Source organism: Daphnia pulex, chromosome 2 (genome assembly GCF_021134715.1).
Source record: "Daphnia pulex isolate KAP4 chromosome 2, ASM2113471v1".
NCBI classification, from domain to species: Eukaryota; Metazoa; Arthropoda; class Branchiopoda; order Diplostraca; family Daphniidae; genus Daphnia; species Daphnia pulex.
Window position 1 is genome coordinate 6,988,197 of NC_060018.1, and position 22,273 is coordinate 7,010,469.

General features: G+C 37.4%; 5 protein-coding genes across 7 annotated transcripts; 3 read left to right on the forward strand and 2 right to left on the reverse strand.

Moving 5' to 3' along the window:
* Positions 1 to 4,351: 4,351 nt before the first annotated feature.
* Positions 4,352 to 5,509, reverse strand: LOC124188575 (protein TSSC4-like). Its single transcript, XM_046581303.1, has 2 exons — positions 5,413 to 5,509; positions 4,352 to 5,348 (listed from the first exon to the last, which is right to left on the reverse strand). Exon 2 carries the CDS (start codon positions 5,292 to 5,294, stop codon positions 4,590 to 4,592), a length of 705 nt encoding a protein of 234 aa, XP_046437259.1. The 5' UTR covers positions 5,295 to 5,348; positions 5,413 to 5,509; the 3' UTR covers positions 4,352 to 4,589.
* A 154-nt stretch (positions 5,510 to 5,663) lies between these two features.
* LOC124188974 (mitochondrial division protein 1-like) lies at positions 5,664 to 10,158 on the forward strand. The gene is made up of 14 exons (XM_046581913.1): positions 5,664 to 5,990; positions 6,048 to 6,199; positions 6,265 to 6,412; positions 6,489 to 6,637; positions 6,710 to 6,981; positions 7,040 to 7,677; positions 8,000 to 8,079; positions 8,162 to 8,494; positions 8,555 to 8,691; positions 8,767 to 9,101; positions 9,180 to 9,474; positions 9,546 to 9,767; positions 9,841 to 9,967; positions 10,036 to 10,158. Exons 1-14 carry the CDS (start codon positions 5,748 to 5,750, stop codon positions 10,046 to 10,048), a joined length of 3,144 nt encoding a protein of 1,047 aa, XP_046437869.1. The 5' UTR covers positions 5,664 to 5,747; the 3' UTR covers positions 10,049 to 10,158.
* Positions 10,159 to 10,906: 748 nt separating this feature from the next.
* On the forward strand, positions 10,907 to 12,943 carry LOC124188576 (putative vacuolar protein sorting-associated protein TDA6). Its single transcript, XM_046581304.1, has 10 exons — positions 10,907 to 11,072; positions 11,207 to 11,410; positions 11,507 to 11,671; positions 11,752 to 11,840; positions 11,908 to 12,021; positions 12,085 to 12,223; positions 12,297 to 12,347; positions 12,427 to 12,487; positions 12,588 to 12,670; positions 12,739 to 12,943. The coding sequence occupies exons 1-10, from the start codon at positions 10,976 to 10,978 to the stop codon at positions 12,828 to 12,830; spliced, it is 1,095 nt and encodes a 364-aa protein (XP_046437260.1). The 5' UTR covers positions 10,907 to 10,975; the 3' UTR covers positions 12,831 to 12,943.
* Positions 12,944 to 13,150: 207 nt separating this feature from the next.
* On the forward strand, positions 13,151 to 18,739 carry LOC124188577. Of its 2 annotated transcripts, none has more exons than XM_046581305.1 (22): positions 13,151 to 13,419; positions 13,486 to 13,652; positions 13,719 to 13,802; positions 13,891 to 13,977; positions 14,043 to 14,157; positions 14,219 to 14,383; positions 14,450 to 14,647; positions 14,719 to 14,979; positions 15,053 to 15,219; positions 15,299 to 15,460; positions 15,522 to 15,633; positions 15,714 to 15,875; positions 15,941 to 16,000; positions 16,063 to 16,202; positions 16,285 to 16,400; positions 16,478 to 16,679; positions 16,744 to 16,865; positions 16,924 to 17,046; positions 17,108 to 17,173; positions 17,236 to 17,321; positions 17,399 to 17,494; positions 17,683 to 18,739. In XM_046581305.1, the coding sequence occupies exons 1-22, from the start codon at positions 13,243 to 13,245 to the stop codon at positions 18,520 to 18,522; spliced, it is 3,708 nt and encodes a 1,235-aa protein (XP_046437261.1). In that variant the 5' UTR covers positions 13,151 to 13,242; the 3' UTR covers positions 18,523 to 18,739. The 2 variants fall into 2 exon arrangements, with proteins under 2 accessions (XP_046437261.1, XP_046437262.1); XM_046581306.1 differs by having other exon boundaries at positions 13,152 to 13,419; positions 17,108 to 17,149.
* Positions 18,740 to 19,119: 380 nt separating this feature from the next.
* LOC124188581 (neuronal acetylcholine receptor subunit alpha-2-like) lies at positions 19,120 to 22,249 on the reverse strand. Of its 2 annotated transcripts, XM_046581311.1 has the most exons (9): positions 22,007 to 22,249; positions 21,192 to 21,352; positions 21,084 to 21,128; positions 20,775 to 20,873; positions 20,445 to 20,675; positions 20,202 to 20,373; positions 19,977 to 20,129; positions 19,744 to 19,904; positions 19,120 to 19,654 (listed from the first exon to the last, which is right to left on the reverse strand). In XM_046581311.1, exons 1-9 carry the CDS (start codon positions 22,059 to 22,061, stop codon positions 19,460 to 19,462), a joined length of 1,272 nt encoding a protein of 423 aa, XP_046437267.1. In that variant the 5' UTR covers positions 22,062 to 22,249; the 3' UTR covers positions 19,120 to 19,459. The 2 variants fall into 2 exon arrangements, with proteins under 2 accessions (XP_046437267.1, XP_046437265.1); XM_046581309.1 differs by having other exon boundaries at positions 19,977 to 20,373; positions 22,007 to 22,165.
* Positions 22,250 to 22,273: the final 24 nt, after the last annotated feature.

Consider the following 22,273-nt stretch of genomic DNA (forward strand, 5'->3'; position numbering starts at 1 on the left):
CGATTTCGACGGCGCTTCTCGGAAAAATCGAATATGAAATCCCGACAGCAGCAGCAGAAGACACAATAAGCGACTTTAAGGGTTTTATTCATTGATGCCAACAAATCACACTCTGCCTAAAGCTATTGAATGTTATTGCTGGTCTTTTTTTTTTGAAAGGGCGCTACTGTATTTGGCTCTCTAGTCGTCGTCATCATCTCATCTTTCAGCAGAAAACGACGCGCAGAGCCGATGGATGGAGACGGGTGACGAGAAACAGCCGCAACATCTTCTCTCTCTCTACACGCCCATTTTCGTCTGGGTCTTTCCGCTACGCTGCGCTGATTGGTATCGACGTACGTATCTCGACTGTTGTTGTTGTTCTTGTCGCCTTGCCTCCGCATTCCGCCAAGTTCACCAACTAATTAGCGCCGGTCCTGTGGTCGTTCCTCCGTGACAAACCAGCTACATCCCGCAACAAATTTGATTTGGGATACACAAAGGTATTATTAAAAATTAAAATGGGACTAAAAATCGACGCGATGAATTTATCCAATTGGAATGAAATGAATTGACAAGGTTTTTTCGTGGTTGGAGTCATAGGAAATTTTGGACCCTTATATTCCTGCTGTTATAATATTCCGATGCTCTGTGCGCTGCTATCTGGGGCGGCCAGGCCCCCATGCCGAGTCCCGTTAACTGATAGAATCGTTTTCTCTCTGTGTATAGCCTCTCTCTACTCATCACGATGTTCCGCTTCACCGCAGGGGACACTTCAACCGACCGGCGGTATAACATCTATACAAGCGCGGTCTAGAAGATCTCAGTCCCGGAGTATTTAGAAAAGGGGGGAAAATTCAATAAAGAATCATATTAATTTAAAGAAAGAAAAAAGAAATCAGATTCAAAAACAGAAAACGGCACGGTCTTAATCTATATAGGCACGCCGTGTGTCAAAAGACTCGGGAATGTAATCTATATGGAACTATCCATTCCAAATTCACGATCGGAGAAAATTAGAAACCGCTAGTATTTGGCTGTGTACTTACATAAGATAGCAGATCTCAATTCAACGCTATCTTTTCAAAGGTTTCCCCCCTTTTTAAAAAGGAATGGTGTTTTTAATTGGTATACATCTATATACTGAGAGAGGGGTATGGGGGGGTTGACACGGTCGGGTCGTCGCAGCCTACTAGTGTTCAGCACACACGAACTGAGAAAACAAATCCACCCCATCTCACCCCCGCTCTATGCGCGTTATACTATATACTGCTGGTCTCTTTTTCAGCTTTCTTTAGATGTTTCTCTTCGTCCACAAACGCGGAGTCAACTTTCAAACGCACCGCCAGCCCGCCGCCGCCGTCCAGCATCCAGCACCGCGGCGGCCTTTTTTCTCGCCCCCCCCCCCTCTCTTCCTCCAAGCTTGTTTTGTTATATTATATCCTAACTTTTTTAGACCAGATACACGAGGCAAATCCTTTCGCTATAGTCGAGAGAGTCCACATAAGTTGATTGTTTTTGGGTTTCTTAATTAATTAATGACTCGAGATAAACTTTGATCGCATTATTGTGATGCCCTTGCAAGATGCTTGTAATCACACTTGTTTCCAGGAATGTTTGAACGCAATTTGATGAGCGGCGGAGTGGTGAAAATTCAAACGGTCGAAAGAGAAGAAAGGTCTTGTGGTCAAGACCACGCCCATACATACGCGCGATGCGGGAACGGCGTAATGATGGGTCACGTGGCGGAAGTTGTTATATCCTATAGATTCTTAAACTCGTTCGACCCCATTCGGCGCTGTTTAAAAATGTCCATACCATATAACTTTCATTTCAAATTCGTTTTTTCTTTTGGGAGAGAGAGAGTTGAAAGGCTGCTCGATATTTTTCAATGTTGCGTAGGGCAAGTTCACAACTATTCGATGCGTAAGCCGAAAAACCAAAAAAAAAGTGGAATTGCCATAGATAAGATTAGCGATCGATATTTGGATAGTTTTGGGGATTTTTTCCCTTCTTCTTTATAGGATCATATCCGCGCAGCAGCGCAAAGTGGGGGGAGATCGTGTGGCCGCTCGCTGAGCCGTCGGCTCTTTTGTGCCTCGGCCAACCTGCCGCCACCGCCGCGGACGGTGACACTGCACAGCTCAACTCGTTCCCTTCGTCTCTGTATATACATCCACAGCAGGGAGAGAGAAAAAACAAAAACCAAACCCAAAAAAAAGAAAAAAGAAAATAGAAAAAAAAAGGCCTCACAAATATTTCGACATAAAAAATACGCTTCATTGCTGATGCAATAGACATAAGGAGGAATGAGGTGTAGACAGCAGTTTTCGGGACTTTGGGTATTAGAGATTGTGGAGCGACTCGGGTCGTTGAATGGCCGAGATCTGCACGACGAACAAAAGCGATCGGCGCCGTTGAGCGGCGGTGATTTTTCACAGAAAATCTTTCCTCTCGTTGGTCGTCGCATTCTCTTATCCGGGCAGCCATCCGACATTTACCAATCAACAAGCGCAATCATTTCAGCATCGGGGCGCGCTTTAGGCTAAGAAAAAGTGTAATGTCCTCCTCCTCCTCCGTCGCCCTTTGGGAGAAACTCAAAAAAGCTCCCACGGACTGTAAGACTAAACCGCGAGAAGAAAAGGGTCGAGTTTCTACGATTGATCATCCATCAAGTTGTTTCAAATTATTTCGTGTTTTTTGTTTTTTTTATTTTTTATTTTTTAAAAAAAAGGGGGGAGGCGCTTGAAGTTCTTTTTTTAAAAAAGAATATCACCGAGTCCACAGCGAGACATGACTAGACTGTATTTCCATTTTTCTTTTTCTTTTTCTACATCTCGGGAAGACTAAACCAATTTCGATAATAGCGATAACCCCGGCGAGAAACAAACATACCGAAATGCGCATATAGATTTCCAACGATTTCAGCACTCGCTCAAAAAACTTAAATATTCGATTTGATTAATAGACGACACGAGCTCAAATATTTCAAAACAAATTTTTGTTTCCGCATTAAAATAAGCGCGCAGTCTTTGACGATAATTTAATTGGCTTTAAACGTGCATCTCTATGAATAATATTACAAATTATACAACAATCGTCTCATTTTTATCGAAGGTATTTTTTAAAAGGTTTTAGGTTTTTTTTTGTAAGTTTTTATTACGATCGAAATTTTTCATAACGTGCCTAAAAGTGTTAATTAATTCTCGTGTTAGTATTGTAGAATCGGCAGCCTTCTGTTGGCAACATTGGAATTTCTGCGCTGTTTTTGTTGGAGGGTAGAAAAGGGGGGAAGAAGGGGCGTGTCTGCAGATGAGTGCAAAGTAAATGTATACATATGTCCTATATTGTAATAGTAATTGTTATCTCTGGTCGGTCACAGCTGGGAGATGCGAAAAGCCGGACTGTCGTCAATCCTTTGGCCACGCCACACGTCCAGCAGCTTTTTTGCGCCTTTGAGTTGGTCTGGAGCTGCCGCAATACGTTATGTTCCGCTACATTCCGCCCAATCCGGAAAAAGAAAAAAAAAAGATGGGGATATGAAGGAGGTTCAAGATGCGCCGCAGTCTATAGATCCGCTCGACCGCTTTGGCTCTCCAAGTGCTCTGCTGTGTGTAGCCCCCCGGAAACCGTCAAATGACCGCCCATAGCATGGCCGTCCGTGCTGATAAATGTACAGAGAGCTTCACGGCCCGCGACGACGACACATCATTAAGACGGCGACGGCTATAACGCCAGTGCCGAAATGTGCCGACACATTGCCCAGCTAGCACGTGGAAAAGAGAGCGACTAATAACGAAATTTTGACTTCCATTGCGCGGTAACTTATTACGTATAACGAAAATCCGAATGCCACATTATTCGTCCCGACTGTATTTGATGTCAGCGCTTGGCGGTTGGATCATTTGAATATTAGTCACACTTCAAAGACGGCTTGATGACTCATATCGATGAATCTTTTCACCGCTTTTCACGTAGCAGATAGGGTATCTTTTAATGTTTTTGTTTTTTTCTGTTAAAGGTATTTGTGTTCAGATGTAGATGCAACGCCATAGCACTAAAGAAACTGGTGCAATCGAACTGTAGACTATTATCTCTACTAAAGTGTGTGCAATTCATTTCTATTTTAAAAGCTATTTTGGTGGTTGAACAAACTGTAGCAAGAAATTTTCGAATAAGTTGAAGACTCATCATCTCAAATGTTTGATCTTATCAATCTAACCATCAATCAAGGATGTGAGAACGATTTCCGTTAACCTTATAAATTACTTCACAAAATAACAGGTTTATGAGTTGTGTCTACAGATCGCATTTATGTTATGTTTACGTGATGTGCACGATTTAAATTACACGCGATAATTTTTTTAAGAAATTTGCTTCTCCATAATTGTATTACAATTTACCATCACAGAAAAAGCCTGTTCCAAAAACTGAATTTTCTTCTCGACTAACTATTAAATCATATGGTCACATAGTTACAAATACTGTGGATTGGGTAATTTTTTTCCAAAGAAACAAGGTGCTATAAACAAGAGTGGTTTATGTCATGAATTATTCAAATCATAATCATACTGAGTTATTCTTCACATTGACACAATAATCACAACTTTCTACCCATTTTTATCATCAGTATTATGATCTTCTTCTCCATCTTCTTCTTCCAGGTGACTGAGACAGCTCTGTATTTTTGTTGTTTGTGATGAACCTTCAATGCTTGCTTTCAACTTTCTCCTGCTCTCTTTCTGCTTTTTGGATCCAGAACCAAACTCAAATGCGGGCATAACAAGTTTCCCATCTCTGTATGTTTTGCCTTTTTCTGATCGCCCTTCAAAAGTTTTAGGTTTCTTGAACACAATTTTCCCTGAGGTATCAGCAGGCTCGTCAACATCTTCAAGTTTGCGCTTCCTGTCTTCCAGGTCCCTGAGGAATGACAATGCAGCTGCAGTGTTGGACTTGTCAGTAACATCCGAAGTTGCAGCTAAATTGTACTTAACCCATTTGTGTGGGTTTTTCTTGTGATCAGGAGTATTGGTTCTGTTTAAATGATGCTGTCTTCTTGGGGGATAGGATGACTTTTTCAATTTTGGCATGGGCCTTTTAAACATACTTTCTTCTCCCTTATAAATCGTCACGTCGTCGTTTTTTGAATTCTCTTCATCTATCACTATGTCACACGTAGAAGAAGACAATGCCGGTATTTCTTTGTGGGCAAGTTCTACAATAGGTAAATTTCCAAAAATTGATTCCCGTCTAGCAGAAAATTCTTCATTTTGACACTGCAAAGTGAAACTGTCATTTAGCTTTTGGGGCTCCATAATTTGGAAGATGAGCCTATCGCATACAGATATGGAATCGCGATCTCCCGAAATCTGCAAACAAAAATCCACAATAAAAGTAAAATCAAATATAAGTAGCTTAAAGTTGCTATCTAACCTGTAAAGTGAACTAGAACTTTTATTTGATTTCTTTTGGGAAAAGATATGAAACAAAAGCAGACGGATCGAAATCAAGCACTGTTGCCATTTAAAGGCAATTCCTAATTGAAAAATTCAATTTTTTTTTGGTAAAAAGTCAGGATAATTAATTTAATGAGATTATTAAGTATTATATAATTTTGTTTATTTTCAAAAATCATACTGGACTTAATGCGATGTAGTTGGTTTACTTTGATGGCATAATGGCAACACCTTCTGGCAGACGCCATAATCAAACCGAAAACACGTGGATCACACAAACTTCATTCGTACGGGCTGAATTCAACCACCAAAATGGGTCTTAAAATTAAGAAGTCACCAAAGCCAGTAACAGCTACACAAAAGAAGCAATCCGTTGCTAAGAAATCTACGGTTTCTCCAGCGAAGAAAGGAACTCAGACACCCCCTGCTGGAAAGAAAACAGAGAAAAAAAAATCTCAGAAAAAAAATGTAACCCATCCGGTTGACGTTCCATCCGAGTATGTTAATATGCAGGATCCATCGATAACTTCAAAATGTGAATTACAAAAAAGTTCGGTAAGTAAATGAAAAATATGTTGTAGTTTTCAGTTTTTGATTTTGTAAATGTTTTAGGTTGAAGCAGCTGTTAGCGCAGCTTTCAAAGCACATGAGCTAACTCTTCAGAAAACGAAAGGTGGACAACTATTTGACAGCGAACCACACCCTATAAATCTTCTTGTGTCAGCCATAAAGATTTCAAGTTCTGATCCACAACCCTTTAGAGTGTATGTTAAAAAGTTACAGGCTTAGGTATTAATTTACCAAAATTAATTTGTATTTTATTTTTTAGTAAGGTACCACATCCATTTTTGAATGATGAGTGTGACATTTGTTTGATTGTCCAAGATTTGGAAAAAGGATGGAAGGTTAATCATGAACCTACCACTCAACACTATCAAGAACTTCTTGACAGCAAAAATGTTTCTTTCATATCTGAGGTGAGTTCTCCTACTTAATATAATTAGTTTTAACCATTACAATCAATACTTAACTGTAAAATTTAAATTTTGTTAGGTAATGCCCCTGAGACAGTTGAGAATTGAATTTAAACCATTTGAGGCAAGAGGAAAATTTGCTAAGCGTTTTGATGTTGTATTGGTTGACAAAAGAATTGCCAAGTTTATTCCAAGATATCTTGGTAAAGCATTTTATCAAGCTGGAAAGTATGTTATCATAATTTCGTGTTTCAAGAAGTAATATTTAATTATCTAATCATTAATTTGTATCACTTTAAGATTACCTGTGTCAATCGATATTGAAGCTGAAGATCTTTTAGCCGAAGTTAACCGAGCTCTAGCTACAAGTATGATGTCTATGTCGAATAAAGGCTCAAGTACACAGATGCAGGTTGGATTGTCAAACCAAACTGAGAAGCAAATAATCGAGAATATCATGGCAGTTTATGAAAGCATGCCAAAACATTTCCCCGGGAAATTTGAAAATATTCGGAGCTTATATATTAGATTCGGAAACAACACATGGACTGTTCCAATTTACGTCAGTTTTGGTAATTTAATTAATATTGTGCTTTGCGGAATCTGTAATATTTATTGGTTTTGGTTTAGCCACTCGAGATTCCGTTACATTGCCAGTCTCCAAGAAACGCGACGAGCCCCTGATCGACGATCTTAGCACACTTGCACCTGGTTGGAAAGTTGCTGTTTACCCTAGTGGTGAAGTTAAAAAGATTAAAGACGAAGGATACCAACATACGGATTTAGACGCTGCTATTGAAGACATTGAAGCGCCTGAAAAGGTTTTGGAACTAGATGGCGACGAAGACATGTCTGATGCTGAAATCGACGAAAAGAAAACAGCTGCAGCCAAGACGTCACGCAAAGCTCCCAAAAATGTGAAGAAGACGAAAAGAACAACTGAAGCATCTGATGTTGAAGACGAACCCAAAAGTCAAGATAAATCAGAAAAGATTTCAAAGAAAAAGAAAGCGAAACCAGCTGATGACAGCAGTGAAGACGAAGGCGATGCATTGGAAGAAGAGTACATGAAAGAATTAGATATTCTAGAAGAGAAAATAGTTGGAGCAAACCCTGAAGAAGGTGACGACGCTGAAGATGGTGACGACGCTGAAGATGATGTTGAAGAAGCTGTCGAAGAAGAGGTAAAGAAAGCCGATTCGAAACCTAAGCAGATCAAGAAGAAAACATTGAAAAAAATGAACATTAAGAAAAAAGCCAAACGCGCGTAAATGCCTGTCTTTTAATTATGTTTTGTATTCCTTGAACTGCTGGACAAAAATAAAATACCATGATCGGCAAGTGCTTTTGAGAATTTTAAAATTTCTTGGAGGAATTGTCAAAATTGAATCTTGAATGATTGAATCAATGTTGCATGAATTGATTAGTCTTTCATAGTTTACGTAGTTGCCTCATTTTAATTTAACCTTGAAATATTTTAAGTCATAACAGATTTATAAGAGTTTTCTTAGGATTCGTACACCATTCTTATTTGCTGCAATTTGTTTTTAAATTTCCGTTTCCGAATTTTTTTCGGAATGTAATTTCAAGTTCAGAAAATCACCGTTAGATGCCGAGACAGTAAAACACGTGTGTCGCTGTCGAAAAAACGAAAATGTAAGTGTCCATGAGTGAGACATGTAATTTGTTTTTATGGCAACTTAAACAGATTGAAATGCATGTTCTATTCTAATATTATGTACGTATTAACAGGATTTCAAAAAGGAAGTTATCAGAGTCCGATGAAAAGGAAGAAGTTGGTCATGTTCTTGCACAGTTCAAATCCGAAAGTGGCGAACTTTTGGAGTCTCCGATTGATTTACCTCTCAATATAACTACAGCAAACTTGCAGTTGATTTGCAATGCATTCGTTAAAAAGAGTGACGATGAAGCTACTCCCTATACATTTTTTGTTCAAGATGTAGAAGTTACAAGTAACCTTGCTGCTGCTCTCAAAAACGTAGTATTGGACAGTGAAAAAGTATTGGAAATTATCTATCAACCTCAAGCTGTTTTTCAAGTCAGAGCGGTGACTAGATGCACAAGGTAAATAAAATAATAGCATTTATTGGTCAATAACTAATATAAATACATTTAATTTTCTAGTTCTTTACCTGGACATTCAGAAGCTGTCATTTCAGTAAGTTTCAGTCCTGATGGGAAGCAGTTGGCTAGTGGCTCAGGTGATACCACTGTCAGATTCTGGGACTTAAATACAGAAAGTCCCTTGTTCACATGTAAAGGTAAAATAGCTTTGAAATTGCAAAAAATTTCCTGTTTTAAACAGTCACGTTTTATGCCAATATTTTATTTTACAGGACACAGACATTGGGTTCTGTGCACTGCTTGGGCCCCCAATGGACAGACTTTGGCATCAGCTTGCAAAAGTGGTGAAATTCGGTTGTGGGATGCCGCAACTGGGACACAGAAAGGCAAACCACTTGTGGGTCATAAACAGTGGGTGACCTGGCTTGTTTGGGAACCTTTTCACTTGAACCCACAGTGCAGGAAGTTAGCAAGTTCTTCCAAAGATGGTGACGTCCGGATATGGGATGTAGTTCTTGGTACTTGTTTGATTAACCTTGCTGGTCATCAACAAGGGGTATCATGTATAAGGTGGGGTGGAACAGGACTCATATATTCCGCATCTCAGGTAATTACAGTCGTTTTCAAAATATATACGAACCAACTCAATATTTATTTACTTAAAATTAACAAAATGTGGTTACAGGATCGGACAGTAAAAGTTTGGCGATCTGAAGACGGAATATTATGCAGGACATTGCAAGGGCATGCTCATTGGGTCAACACATTAGCGTTGAGCACCGACTACGTTCTACGAACTGGCGCTTTCGAACCAGCAGAATTTGGGCGCACTCAGAAAACTTTGACGCCCGAAGAAGCACAGAAAAAAGCTCTGGACCGATATAATCTAGTTCAACAAGTCGGTCCCGAACGTTTAGTGTCTGGTTCGGACGATTTCACTCTGTTTTTATGGAATCCTGAAACAGATAAAAAGCATTTAGGTGATGTTTAAGTGGTTTGGCATGTTGTGAAGTTATTTAACACATAATTCTGATTTTCTCTGTATTTTTAGCTCGTATGACGGGTCATCAACAATTGGTTAATGACGTCAAATTTTCTCCCGATTCGAGATTGATTGCTTCAGCCTCCTTCGACAAATCGATAAAAATCTGGGATGGAAGAACAGGCAATTTCATAACGACTCTTCGAGGTCACGTACAAGCCGTCTACCAAATTTCCTGGTCGGCCGATTCTCGGCTTCTTGTTAGCGGAAGTGCAGACTCTACTTTGAAAGGTAGGGTTTGAATTAAATGCGATATTCATTTAATTTTAGAGTTGACGCAATTTGTCTTTGTATTCAATTCTAGTTTGGAACTTGAAAACAAAAAAGTTGCATTTGGACTTGCCCGGACACGGTGATGAAGTATTTGCTGTTGATTGGAGCCCTGACTCACAACGAGTTGTTTCTGGAGGACGAGATAAAGTTCTGAAGATGTAAATTTTCGTATTCTAATTTCTATTTTTCGGTTTGTTTAATAAAAAATATTATTTACTCTTGACAGATGGCGATATTAACAGAAATCTTCCAATCGATTAAGAAAAGTCTTGATTGTTGAGCATCGTTCTTTTCCGTTTATAGGACTGATCTACAATACAATGGCCATAAACAGCCAATTATTGTTAAATTCTATATTTTTATTTTATTTCCTTTCTTTCTTTTTTTTTAAAGTAGACTCCACTTTTAAATAATATGTATCCTGGCAACCTTCACCAGAACGTATTTTTTACCAGGGATGAAAGCGCAACAACACTAGTATTGTAAGTAAGTTGTGTATTCGTATATATACGAAACCTGTACTATGGGTTAATTGAATTTGAAATTCGATAAAAGTTAATTTTATTAGTCAAGTTGCAATTAAACAGGTTACAGGGCTATATATAATAAATCATGCGATTTTATAGAAGTTTTAGCGTTTTAATTGAAAAAGAAATATTCTTAATCGGCCTGGATTTCTGGAACATTATTTTCCCTATTAAAAAGGCTATAATTTTGACTTTTGACAAATAAATAATAAACAAAGAAATTTTTTTTTTTTAAATAAACAATAAGAAAAACGGTAGAATTATTATGTGATAATATACAAATGTATATCGGCTTGTCTTAGATCGTAACAGACTAACAGATAACAATGCAATCCAGACCGAAATATTGACTGATGGTAAACAGTGGCTTAAGCTGCCATGGGTGTTTTGACGTCAGAGCTGACGTACTGTCTTTACTTAATTCATGGAGGCGTGATATTATTGACTAAATACATTTGTGACAGAAGTATTGTAGAAAGCTGGAGATTACATAGGATTGAAATAAATAATGTAGATACCAGTCATAATTCTACATGATAAAAAATGGCTCGTCAGTCTTCTATCCTGTGGTTGGGAGTTAGACGGAAACATTTTGCATTCGATACATAGTCAACGTCAACGTACATTGTATTATATCCAATGCATCAACAAGGGAAAAATATACGAAAATGGTTTCACCTTTTCGTCTTCGTCTGTGGATTGATTGCGCATCCTTCTGAATCGATAACACCCGAAGGTAAACACACGCGTACGATGGAATTTAGTAAAATTAAGACAATTTATTTTGTCCAAGGAATGGAATCGGGATTTTTCTCTAGCTAATCAACGTCTTATCCTACTACAGCTTATAATATATTTTTATTTATTTAGTCGAACAACTTATCCGATCGTGGTCTCCTTTGATTTGGCTACACAGCGAAGAAAGTTTTCTACCTAGCACAGTGGAGTTTTTTTTGCCCGAAGTTACAATTCAAGATGAGGAAGGTACAATTATCCAAGACTATGTAACCCCCGAAACTCTGATTGGCGGAGAAAACAGCTCAGTGTTACACATGCAAACACGCGAACCTTTGGGTACGACTATTTGAATAGTATTTTTATAGGTTTTAGTAATTATCTCCTATTCTATCAAATTATTCCCCATTGGGGTTGGAAATTTTACAAAGATAGATTGCCCCGCTTGTTACAACCTGGATGTATTTTTCGGCCAGTCGATCGAGATGGGAGGCGTGCCTGTCTACACAATCTACCGCGAATACGACGATGCATTTAATACCCTCGATGTCTCTTATTTCGCGTTTTACCCGTATAATCGTGGAAAGGATGCGTGTGTAGGTAGGGTATTTACCTATTTGATGAATATTCTTGCGTAAAAAGCTTTCCACAACTGTAAAATTCCTTATAACAAATTACAGGTGTCCCAGTTAACGGAAGTTGTGTAGGAGCAGAGAAAAATCTTGGAAATCACGTGGGTGACTGGGAACATAATGCTCTGCGTTTTAGAGTTAGCTATTTTTACATGCGTAAAAATAAAAATAATGAAAACTAATCTTTGCAATTTCCCCTCGAAGAATGGAAAGCCGTATATGATTCACCTTAACGTTCATAGCTTCGGTGCTTATTATACTTGGAATGAAACTACAAACAATTTTCAGTTCTTTGTTGGGGAAGAAGTTCGAGCTGCGGTATGAATATCTTTTCCTTAACGTTTGTGATGCAAATGACAAATAGTTTTTTGTGGAGAGTAGGTTGGTCGGGATTACAATGACGAACCTTCTGAAATGGAAGGAAGGTATGAACCACAGTATCCGCAAACAGTTGAACTTATTGGAACTCATCCCGTTGTGTACAGTGCTAATGGTTCACACGGTCTCTGGGGATCAGCAGGTCTATAGATAATTTCATATTAATCTCTCGCCTTATTTTAAACGATTGTTTACCAATATTGATGTGGTATTAGATGTACACACTTACGTCCCTGGCCTGCCTCTTCAGGATTTCACAGACGAAGGAAAGCATATATATTCAAAAATAATCTAACAATATTGATTTTTAAAAAACTGTTAAATGAAGTTTTTATGGACCTGCAGGAATGGCTTGGACAACGTGGGATAACCTTATTATAATTCCATGGTTGCCCAGCAATATAAGGTGTGTCCATTTTTTATCAAATAATTTATCTTCCTACGGTTACATTCGGGTTAGTCGGGTTAAAATGATACATCATTGAGAACTAAATTATTTGTTGCAGCTATGAAGGAAATTTAAATTGGTTAAATTTCCTCGGGGACTGGGGTAACAGCGCAGAAGGGTGTGAATACGAAATCGTGACAGGTAATAAAAAATGGAAATATGGCATAATAACATTATCACTGAAAATTTTATTGTATTTTGTGAAATAGGTGAATGTGAACTTGGCTCGGGGCCAAGTGGTCCGAGAAGCAAAGTAGATTTCCCAGATCCGGAGCCTAAAACTTCTATGCAAAACTACTGATGGTTACAACAGAAATTTTGAAACAGAAACTTCCTTTACACGAAGCGTTTAGACCCCACTTTACTTTGTCACCCAGCAAATGTAAAGAAAAAATATATATTTAGAACGTTAAATTTAGAACGTTAAACAATGTCTTCCGTTACTTTTTACAGCAAGCATTGGCATTTGGTTAAGAATTTTTACCACTCTGTTTTTACTGCTTTTTCTGTTTTTAAAAATGGCGCCTTGGTGCGCCCGAGTACATAAACGTTATCTGGCGTCGTTGCATTTCATTCGAAGAAGAAGAAAAAAAATAAATCAGACAACGTTCTGTTGAGTCAGTAGAGTGTTGACTGCTGTTGAGCAGAAGTGTCCGTTTTTAAAACTGTGTTTGAGTGTGGCTGTGTGTTTTGGGAAACATACTTTTTTTCCAATGGCTGAGGATATAGAAATGGAAGATGAAAACTTCCTTGAACTAATATTAAGCAATCTGTTTAGAAAAGATTCAAATGGTGAGGCAATCGACTTCTATTTAAGACGAACTCGGTTAGGTCGTCAGGACAACGTAGAAAAAGAAGAAAAGTTTAAGAAACTAAAAGAACAAATTAAGGTAGTGGAATAACATTTATATAGCTAGCATGATATTATACAAAATAATTTGTTCTTGTGAAAACAGAAATGTGGAGGACATCTTGGGGAGGAACCTAGAGGTTGTCATGCCATAGAGCTTGTGTTTCCTGAATATATTACAGACATTGATGGAATCGATTCTGACCTTTTTAAAGCTGAGTACATAGAAGAATGCATGAAGTGTGGAGATCTTCTTGATCTGGAGCAATTCAGGTAAGTGCTTCCCATGTCAAAGACAGAATAGTTGATACAACATGATTTAATGAACAAAAATTATAGGCTCGGCAAGTCACCTTATAGTTCAATCAACATCAACATGATTATGAAAGGATATGAAACATGGGACTCTGTATCAAGAACTAGGTATTATTGATTCAAAATAGTAAAATACCCAGTACTTAAGTGTTGCTATGAAATAATGCTCTCTTTTTCCTCGTTATTTATTATAAAGTCCTCAGAAAGGCAGAAAGCTTCCAGACTTTGGATTACCTCTCCAAACCTCTCCAGAAAAATTCAAAAGCAACAACCCAGGAAAAAAGTAATAAGGAAAATTTCCCTTTTTAAATTGCTTGATAAATTTACTTAAGAAATCTTTTCTTATAGGAGTCGCCGTGTTGAGTATTCCATTGAAGAAGATTTGGCAATCTTGAGGTTTTTGCTGGCAAATAACTTGTATGATAAAGTAGGAGGGAACGCTACATGGAAAATAGTTCATAGAGTAGGTTTGCTCATCAAAATTAAAGCATAAAATGAAGCTTATTTTATTTCTTGTTTTGTAGACATTTCCTAACCATTCCTATCAGTCATTACACAACCGATTTCGCCGCTTTATCCTCCCCAACCTCAAGAAATATAAAGGTCTCACGAATAGTGAACGTAATCTTTTCAGTCGGGTTTCGTTCAGTGGTAACTCATCCGCATCTTCACCAGATAAATCCGTAGAGGTGAGCAATCAGAAACTATCGTATTTTTCTTCAAATTTAACATATGAAAGTTCAACCACGTTTCAGATCGAGAATGGTAGTATTTCGTCATGCAGTGTGAGTCCAAAGAAACCTACGACAATTGATAAGGTCGCTTCTGTAGATGAGCAAGAATCACCTAATATTAGTCTTTCATCTGTCAGAGAAAAAATAAATCAGACAAATGAAACGGTCATAGTCGATGAACTCATCACGAGAGGGAAAAAACATGTTTCATCGAGCAAAGTAAGTACATTTTGTCTTAGATCGATTGGTTCTTAATCTAAACTTATTTTTGATTTTCATTCGCTTTTCAGGTGGAAGAAATGGTGCATTTACAAATAACTGAGGAAATAACCAAGGAAGAGAACAATCCTCTACAAATAACTGAGGAAATAAACAAGGAAGAGAACAATCCTCTGACCCCCAGTTGTCTGGCGATGATACTAAACAATCTTTTTCGGAAGGAATCAAACGGTGACCCCATCGAATTTTATATGCGCCGAACTCGTTCTTGTCACCATGAGAACAATTTGGAATTGGAAGGCAAATGTAGTAAATTGAAAGAACAAATTGAGGTTCGTTTTACACACGATAGATATTATTCCAGTTTTCGAGGAATTCATTTCTTATTCACATATTGTTGTTTAGAAATGCGGAGGGAATTTCGGGGAGACGCCTCATAGCTGCCACTCCATAGAACTTGTCTTTCCTGAAGTGATTGAGGACATCGATGAAATTGATTCTGACGTTTTTAAAGCTGAATACGTAGAAGAATGCATCAAGTGTGGAGATCTTCTTGACTTGGAAAATTTCAGGTAAGGTTGTTATTTTAAGCCTAACGATTAATTGCGCGAAATGATAAATAATAATTGTTTTTTCTAAAAATTTGTTCAGACTGGGCAAGTCACCCTATGATGGTTCAATAAACATCAATAACATATTGAAAGGACATGATTCGTGGGAAGCTGTAACACGAACCTCTCCTCGAAAAGGCAAAAAACTACTACATTCGGGTTCATCTTCCGAAAAAGTTGAAAGTTGCTCTTCTGGAAAAAAGTTTGCTTAGTATGTCTATTTTTAGGTATTTCTGAAATAACTATATGAATTATTTCTTTAGGATACTTGTTGAATACTCCATCGAAGAAGATTTGGCTATTTTAAAGTGTTTGCTTTACAAAAATTTGCATGATAAAGTTGAACGAAACACTACTTGGAAAATAGTTAATCGTGTAAGTTTAATGGAGAGATAATTTTGATTACGGGAAATAATTGTGTAATTCAAAAATGTTTTTTTTTTCTATTTTTGTAGGAGTTTCACAAGCACTCATTGCAATCTTTACAAAATCGATTTCGCCAGTTTATTCTTCCAAATCTCGACACCTACAAGGGTTTGACGAAAAGTGAACGCAACCTTTTTAGTCGCTCGATGAATGAAAACTCACGTTCGTCCTCGTCAGAAAGAAAGAAACTGGTATTTAGTGAAGCTTAAGTAAATTTTTTATATTGTTTGCAAATATTCTTTTTAATGATTTGCAGTCCATGAGCCAAAATGAATCCTCAACGGCTGATGAAATTAGTGATTCTGAACCGAACGTGGTAAAACTTTTTTATTTATTTTTTCGTACCTTTTAAGTTATGAATTCCACTGTGATGGTTAGGTATCGATGCCATCACCAACAAAAGTTAAGACATCATCACCGAGGGTCATAGCAGAAAGTAGTCTTTCTGGCAGCGACTTGGAAGATTTGGAATCTGTAAAATCATTGAGGGTGAGGGAAATCACCCCAAAACGCGCTGGGTAAGCTGATACAGAACAAATAGAGAACAGTAGTTACATCCTCTTACTTTTAAAAATTTGTCTATAAAATATTTATATTCAGAGATTTTTCTGTCGAACTGGATAAATGTATTCTTCAATACATAATTCTCAACAAGAGATATTCTGACATATCTGGGAGGAAACTTTGGATGGATATTCAAGGATCATGTTTCAAAAGTAAAATTTAAAAAAAATTATACACTTTGTTTGTTTGTTTGTTTTTTTAATTTAAAAAACCTATTTGCATCCCCTAGCTACAGGACAGGACTGGAAATCTATTAAGCGTCGGTTTCATGACGTTATCCTAAAAGACTTAGAATCTAAGGAGTACGCTCTCGAAAAAAACGTAATTCAGAGATTCCGTTCCAATGAGTCGTCTTCCTCAAGCGAGCGGGATAGTGATATCGACGAGGACAAATTGGTGGCTACATCTTCTGTGAAACCGCAAAAATCTGTGTATGTTTTGGTAGTCTTTAATAGGAAGACATTTAACGTAATCAGTCCTGTTCATGGTTACCAGGCCCAGGTTGTACACTTTAGAAGAAGACAAGTTAATCATTGACTACATCGCCAAGACAAACAGATACGAGGAAGTACGAGGAAAGAAGTTATGGGTTGACATCCAAGATAAGATTTTACATAGTAGGTAATTCAATTTATTATCCTTACTCCCGTTCCTTAAAATATTTTTAAATCCTAGAGTACAATCGTTCGTGGGAATCGGCTAAAAATCGTTTTCTTCGAAACATCTTTAAAAATCTGGGCAAATTTAACCTTAGTCCAGATATTGTCAAAAAGTTTAAACACGGAGCGGTTGTTGAAAGTAAATTATTCAAATTATTTTAACCACAATGAGTCTGATGATGTTTTGATTGGATTTGTAGGAAATTTAGGTGGATGTCAAGGTGGTTTTCTTGATAAAAAAAGTGAGAGAAGCGGTTCTAGTAAAAGTATTAGCACTTCTAAAATTACAAATTTAGTTACATTCTATTAATGTCCATGTATTTTTCAGAAAAAAGAAACGTAGTTGAGGTAGAATCGGAAGAGGAAGAACTTCCTAAACATCCGGCGTTAGCCACCAACAAAATTCCAACACCGGTAATGGATATGAACATTCGTCATGTTTGAATAGTGTAAAGTTGTGCTCAATCAATTTTTCAATTTTTATTTTTTAGTCGAAGAAGCAGAAGCGTCAACTATTTAAACAGCCTGTCATCCCTCTTCCGATTGTGTTTTCTCCTCATCCTGCTCCTTCAAGAGTTAACAAAAAAGTGTGTATTTTAGAATGATATCTAGGCCAGCTCATGGTTGAAAAAGAATTAATTATAGTATTTTTTAAAATTCTTCCGAAAGCAACTTTATATTTTTTTACTTCAAAGACAATTTTAATTGATTTCTTTATACTCGTTTAACATATTGCCTACTATTTAAATTCATTATCAATCTATTCGTAATATAGCGACAGGTTGAATCGAAACCAAATGAAAAGAAAGAAGATTCGGAAACTGGGGTTGACAAAATGAAGTCAAAGGAAGCTGTTTCTAATCTTGCTACATCACCAACGAAACCTGACGTCCTGACGGAAGCCGTTCCAGCTTTAGTTACTACATCTCCTGTTCCTGAAGCTTCTTCTAATTGTCCACTACCTAAACCATTGCGTTCGGCGCCTTCCGTGCAATGTTCTGTGGTGGTCAAGCGATTGACACAACAAGAATTGGAAAAATATGGTTGCAAAATCAGTTTCACCCACAAGAATTCGTCCTCTACCCACGTTCAACCATCGCCCACGCTTCCACCCCTTGTGATTCCTCCAGGCACACTTCCGCCAGAAAGTCCAGCAACGACCTCGCGCTTTACGGTGGAGATATCTCCTTGCCTCCTTGCCGCTAGATTGAATGCTGCCGGATCATCTGTACCATCCATTGGATCAGCAAACCGTGAAACAGTATTGCTACCATTACCATCGCCTTTGTCTCGAAAATCCATAAGGAAAAGCGACCATCCGAGATCAACGAAATCAAAAGATGACGTCGATGAAGTGTCTTCTCCTGAGGCAACAACGAGAATGTCATCGGAGGATTCACCGCTCTCAGCAACATCTTCGACGACCACAGAAGAAAATTGTAACATCTATGACGAAATAAATAATGAAGCTGACTTAGCTACTGAGGTGGATTCATCAGTGCCAACAAATCCCCGCAATCTTCCGTTTCAGACAAAAATTCCGAACGAAAATTTAGCAAGATTGATAAAAGACGACCAGTCAAGTGATGGCTACCATACTCCCGTCGAGGGTTAACTTTGTCCTCCCAATCTAAAATATTTTCCATGAATTTTTTTTTTAAATCGGCGCTCTTCATATTTCAGAAAAATACATACTTATAACTGCATGTTTTGAAATGTGTGACAAGGGTGAAAAGTGGAGTGAAAACGTGGAAAAAAAATTGTTTAATTGTATATATTTATTTTAAATTGAAGTATTCACCAAGGATCAATAAATTGTTTACAGTTAGGAATTTCTCACACATCTATGTCTAATTTACTGACGTTTTATTAAATTGTGGCTTTGCTGTCGATACATCGGTTCATTCATTAATTTGAAGTTCACTCATTGAAAAACTCGCTCATTTTCGGTCTGATTTAAGTGCAAAACGCAGACAAACTTCCGTTAGAACTGGGAAGCGGTGATGTTTCCTTATCCGAAGCTCATTAAATTATCCAATTACGAATTTACTATGGAAGTGCTTATTGCAAAATAATATAGTTGGATTGCAGCTTCCTTCTCTGCTGGTTTATTGGTCATCATGACTGCAAATTTATTGTAAAGAGCTATAAGTAATGTCAGCTCTTCCATTTTGACACATCAGGAAAATGACGATTTGACGCATTGTTGCGCTTTCAATTTTGGTTGGCTTTTATTGTGTTTTCCGCATTCTTGCATTGGGTGTGTTCCGCGGTTTTTATAAAAAGGAAATCACTCACAGTATTTTTTGTTTGAATTCACGACCACCGATTCACTAGCGGTGCGCAATTTTATTGTCAAGAAGAAATAACGCTTGTAAAAATTTCACTTCGCAAATAGCTTGTGCACTCACCATGAAGCAATAGTAATCTAAAATCACTACATAGCCGAAATATAGAGCAATCCATCATTAATGAAAACATTCAACAAAGCAGAAGGCTTACATGTAGCAAAGTTAGTAGGTATTGGTCTCTTGAATTATGATTCTCGTAACTCAACCTAGGAAACTTATAACGTGGAAGGCAATAAAAGAGAAGTAAATGAACAACATGATACGTTCCAAAGCTACGCTAATGTTGGTCCAAGCTTGTTTAATCTCAATTTCTTGAGATTCGCCGTCATCGTGAACAAATTGTTGCGATACTTTCTCAGTGAGCTCCTTCGCTACTAAAAGGTTATTGCTGGTGTACTATAAAAATGATATTTAAAAAATAATAATTAGTTATCGTTATAACAAACCAGATAAAGAAAATGAGCATTGAGCAATAGTTATTATACCTTATGTGAGACCCCAAGGATAGTCCCAATACGGCCTGATAAACAGCTTCGGATGAAAGTCGGTGGCGATACTGATTTCGAAAGCCGTGTCCAGCGTAGAGAGAGAATGGTGGATAGGATGGAAGATATCACCACGACCAAAGACCCATTATAAAAGGAAACTATCCCAATCAAATAAAATTAAAATTAAGATTTAAATACGGCAGGATAATTTGGAATTTTAAGTGAATTACCAATCAATGGCGTATTTTCATTTCCAGCCGGAAGTACCGTTTTAAAGTACAACAGGTAACCACACAATAGGGCCAAATTGAAAACTCCCACAATCAGTTTTGCATCCATCGCCGGCGGAATGAAGAAAGTTGCCAAGATTAGAACCATGATGACTAAAGAGAATAGAATAAACATTAATGCTATGCGACATAACACAAAAGGAGTAAAGGAATCAATGTATGAACCTATGGTAGGTATAGTGATGGTCGTCGATAGAGACCTTTGAATGGTAAACTTCATGACCAACGATTGGTAGGGTTCGGTGCAGCAGTCGTATTTTTTAACTTCAACACTAACTTGCGTGGACTTAATATTCCATTCGGACATTCTTTTGTTTATCAGTTCTCTGATATCCACCTTTAAAATAATACACAATTTGAATATGAAATTATTCTTCGGAGTATTGTATGATGATGCGCACACTGTACCGTTGTCTCATTGTTCGTTGGACTAATGTTGATTTTAAGCGCATTGTACGTCCATGAGCCAATTTTCGTTGTACATGTGACGCTATCGAACGGATAATAAGTGGCATCAGGGGTGCAGATGGAAACCATATTGCTCATGGGAACCCAAATAACGGTACCGTCGTTACTTATTAGAACATCATTCGGTGCAAAAGAACGCTCTTTGGATAGTAATCCATAGGAATTGTAAACCTTAATTTAAAAAAAATACGTATTTTAATATTAAAATCTGTAGTAATTAGTTAAAGTTGAAATTAGCTTGAAAGACAAATAAAATATAAATTAACTCACCTCAAAATCAGGCTTCCATATTTTCTCATTGGGCAAGTGGATGGTCGTTAGTCCTTCATATTCCGCAGGAGACCACATGAAACGAGGATCTTTCCAACTCTACAGAAACAACCAGAAGAACAAAACAATAATTAAGCAAATCTGTAAAGCTTCTTGTTTAGCAATCTTGTTAAATGATCATGTTAAATAATCGCATTTAAACAGAACAAAAATTACGAACAACTATGATTCTTAAAATAACTTAATTGCACAACAATTTAAACTAAAAGCTTTTGAATAATTTTCATCTTTTAAAATCTTGAATAATACCATTAAAAAAAATCCGATGGCAGAGAAGCGGGATTGCAATTCATCCTAAAATAAAAAAATCGAAAAGAAAATATTTTCATTATCTTCATTCATGTATAAAAGATTTACGAAATTAAAGCTGGTAAGTCTCATTGAAAGTTCGACATTAAGCGCATCTGTGTGATTTATCACGGGCCGGATTTGATTGTTGTAAGAGCGTAGGAGATTAACGTGAAGCTTTTCAATAACGTTGAAGTATTCAGCTTCTGCAGCAGCGGATGGCTGCCATGCTAAACAGAATACAAAATTTTAATTAGATAGAATCATTTCAGTTTCGGGATTGAAAAAATTACATTCACGCAACTTTACGGAGAACTTCAATATCGTTGTATGCTACTATTAGAAATTCTTATTCTGTATGGTAAACTAAAGACAGAACTTAGAACCGATAAAAGAGTAACCGTTAAGATTATTATTATCCGCTCACGTACTAAATACATAAATTATGTTGTTATATTTAGTACACCTGAATAGCCAGCCAAGAGACGCAGCAGTTTGAAAAGTAAAGCTTAGTTACTGCTTAATGGAATTCAAATGACCTTGACACGTGCTTATAGTTTGGAGGATCTTGGGGTTTTACCAAGGGTTTTACGTGACTGGCGGTTACATTATTTACTATACTATAGTTAACAATAAAAATATGCTTCAATTGCAAAATGACGCTTCATCTATCTGCTAGTTATTACTTAAATACTTTTTTTTCAGCGCTGATAATAGGAGTGTGGGCCTCAAAAAGTTAAAACCGTGCCGAGCGATTTTTTTTTTGTCTTTTTAAATCTACCAAAATATTAGGCTGTCCTTATAGAAATGACAAAATACACGTAAAGTGGTACTTAAATATCAATTTTGTGGAATTACTTTCAGTAAGGTGAAGCTATACTTACTTAAAACAACGGCGAGGAATAGGCAGTGATTGATAAAGAATAGCACACGAGACATCCTCGTGAGAGCTCCTGTTGAACGTTGAGATTTCAATGCTGTTGGGTGAGTGAAGAGATGATGGCTGATGTCCCAGTTTATATACTAGTACGACTGATGGCAACATAGAATTAAAAGTCAACCCAAGAGCATGGCAACAGCAAAGCAGACTTGGAAGCTGCCATCTGATTGGCGAGCTGAAAAAGGATGTTTCATCCATTTCACAACTGCGT

Coding starts and splice junctions, on each gene's coding strand:
- LOC124188576 (XM_046581304.1), top strand. CDS start 10,976: ATGCATCAACAAGGGAAAAATATACGAAAATGGTTTCACCTTTTCGTC. Junction 11,411..11,506: donor GCAAACACGCGAACCTTTGG/GTACGACTATTT, acceptor TTACAAAGATAG/ATTGCCCCGCTTGTTACAAC. Junction 12,348..12,426: donor TCAGGATTTCACAGACGAAG/GAAAGCATATAT, acceptor ATGGACCTGCAG/GAATGGCTTGGACAACGTGG.
- LOC124188577 (XM_046581305.1), top strand. CDS start 13,243: ATGGCTGAGGATATAGAAATGGAAGATGAAAACTTCCTTGAACTAATA. Junction 13,978..14,042: donor AGCAACAACCCAGGAAAAAA/GTAATAAGGAAA, acceptor CTTTTCTTATAG/GAGTCGCCGTGTTGAGTATT. Junction 15,220..15,298: donor CTTGACTTGGAAAATTTCAG/GTAAGGTTGTTA, acceptor AAATTTGTTCAG/ACTGGGCAAGTCACCCTATG.
- LOC124188581 (XM_046581309.1), bottom strand. CDS start 22,061: ATGTCTCGTGTGCTATTCTTTATCAATCACTGCCTATTCCTCGCCGTT. Junction 20,374..20,444: donor CAACGAACAATGAGACAACG/GTACAGTGTGCG, acceptor ATTATTTTAAAG/GTGGATATCAGAGAACTGAT. Junction 19,655..19,743: donor TCCTTGGGGTCTCACATAAG/GTATAATAACTA, acceptor TCATTTTTATAG/TACACCAGCAATAACCTTTT.
- LOC124188974 (XM_046581913.1), top strand. CDS start 5,748: ATGGGTCTTAAAATTAAGAAGTCACCAAAGCCAGTAACAGCTACACAA. Junction 6,200..6,264: donor GATCCACAACCCTTTAGAGT/GTATGTTAAAAA, acceptor TTTATTTTTTAG/TAAGGTACCACATCCATTTT. Junction 6,413..6,488: donor ATGTTTCTTTCATATCTGAG/GTGAGTTCTCCT, acceptor AAATTTTGTTAG/GTAATGCCCCTGAGACAGTT.
- LOC124188575 (XM_046581303.1), bottom strand. CDS start 5,294: ATGGAGCCCCAAAAGCTAAATGACAGTTTCACTTTGCAGTGTCAAAAT.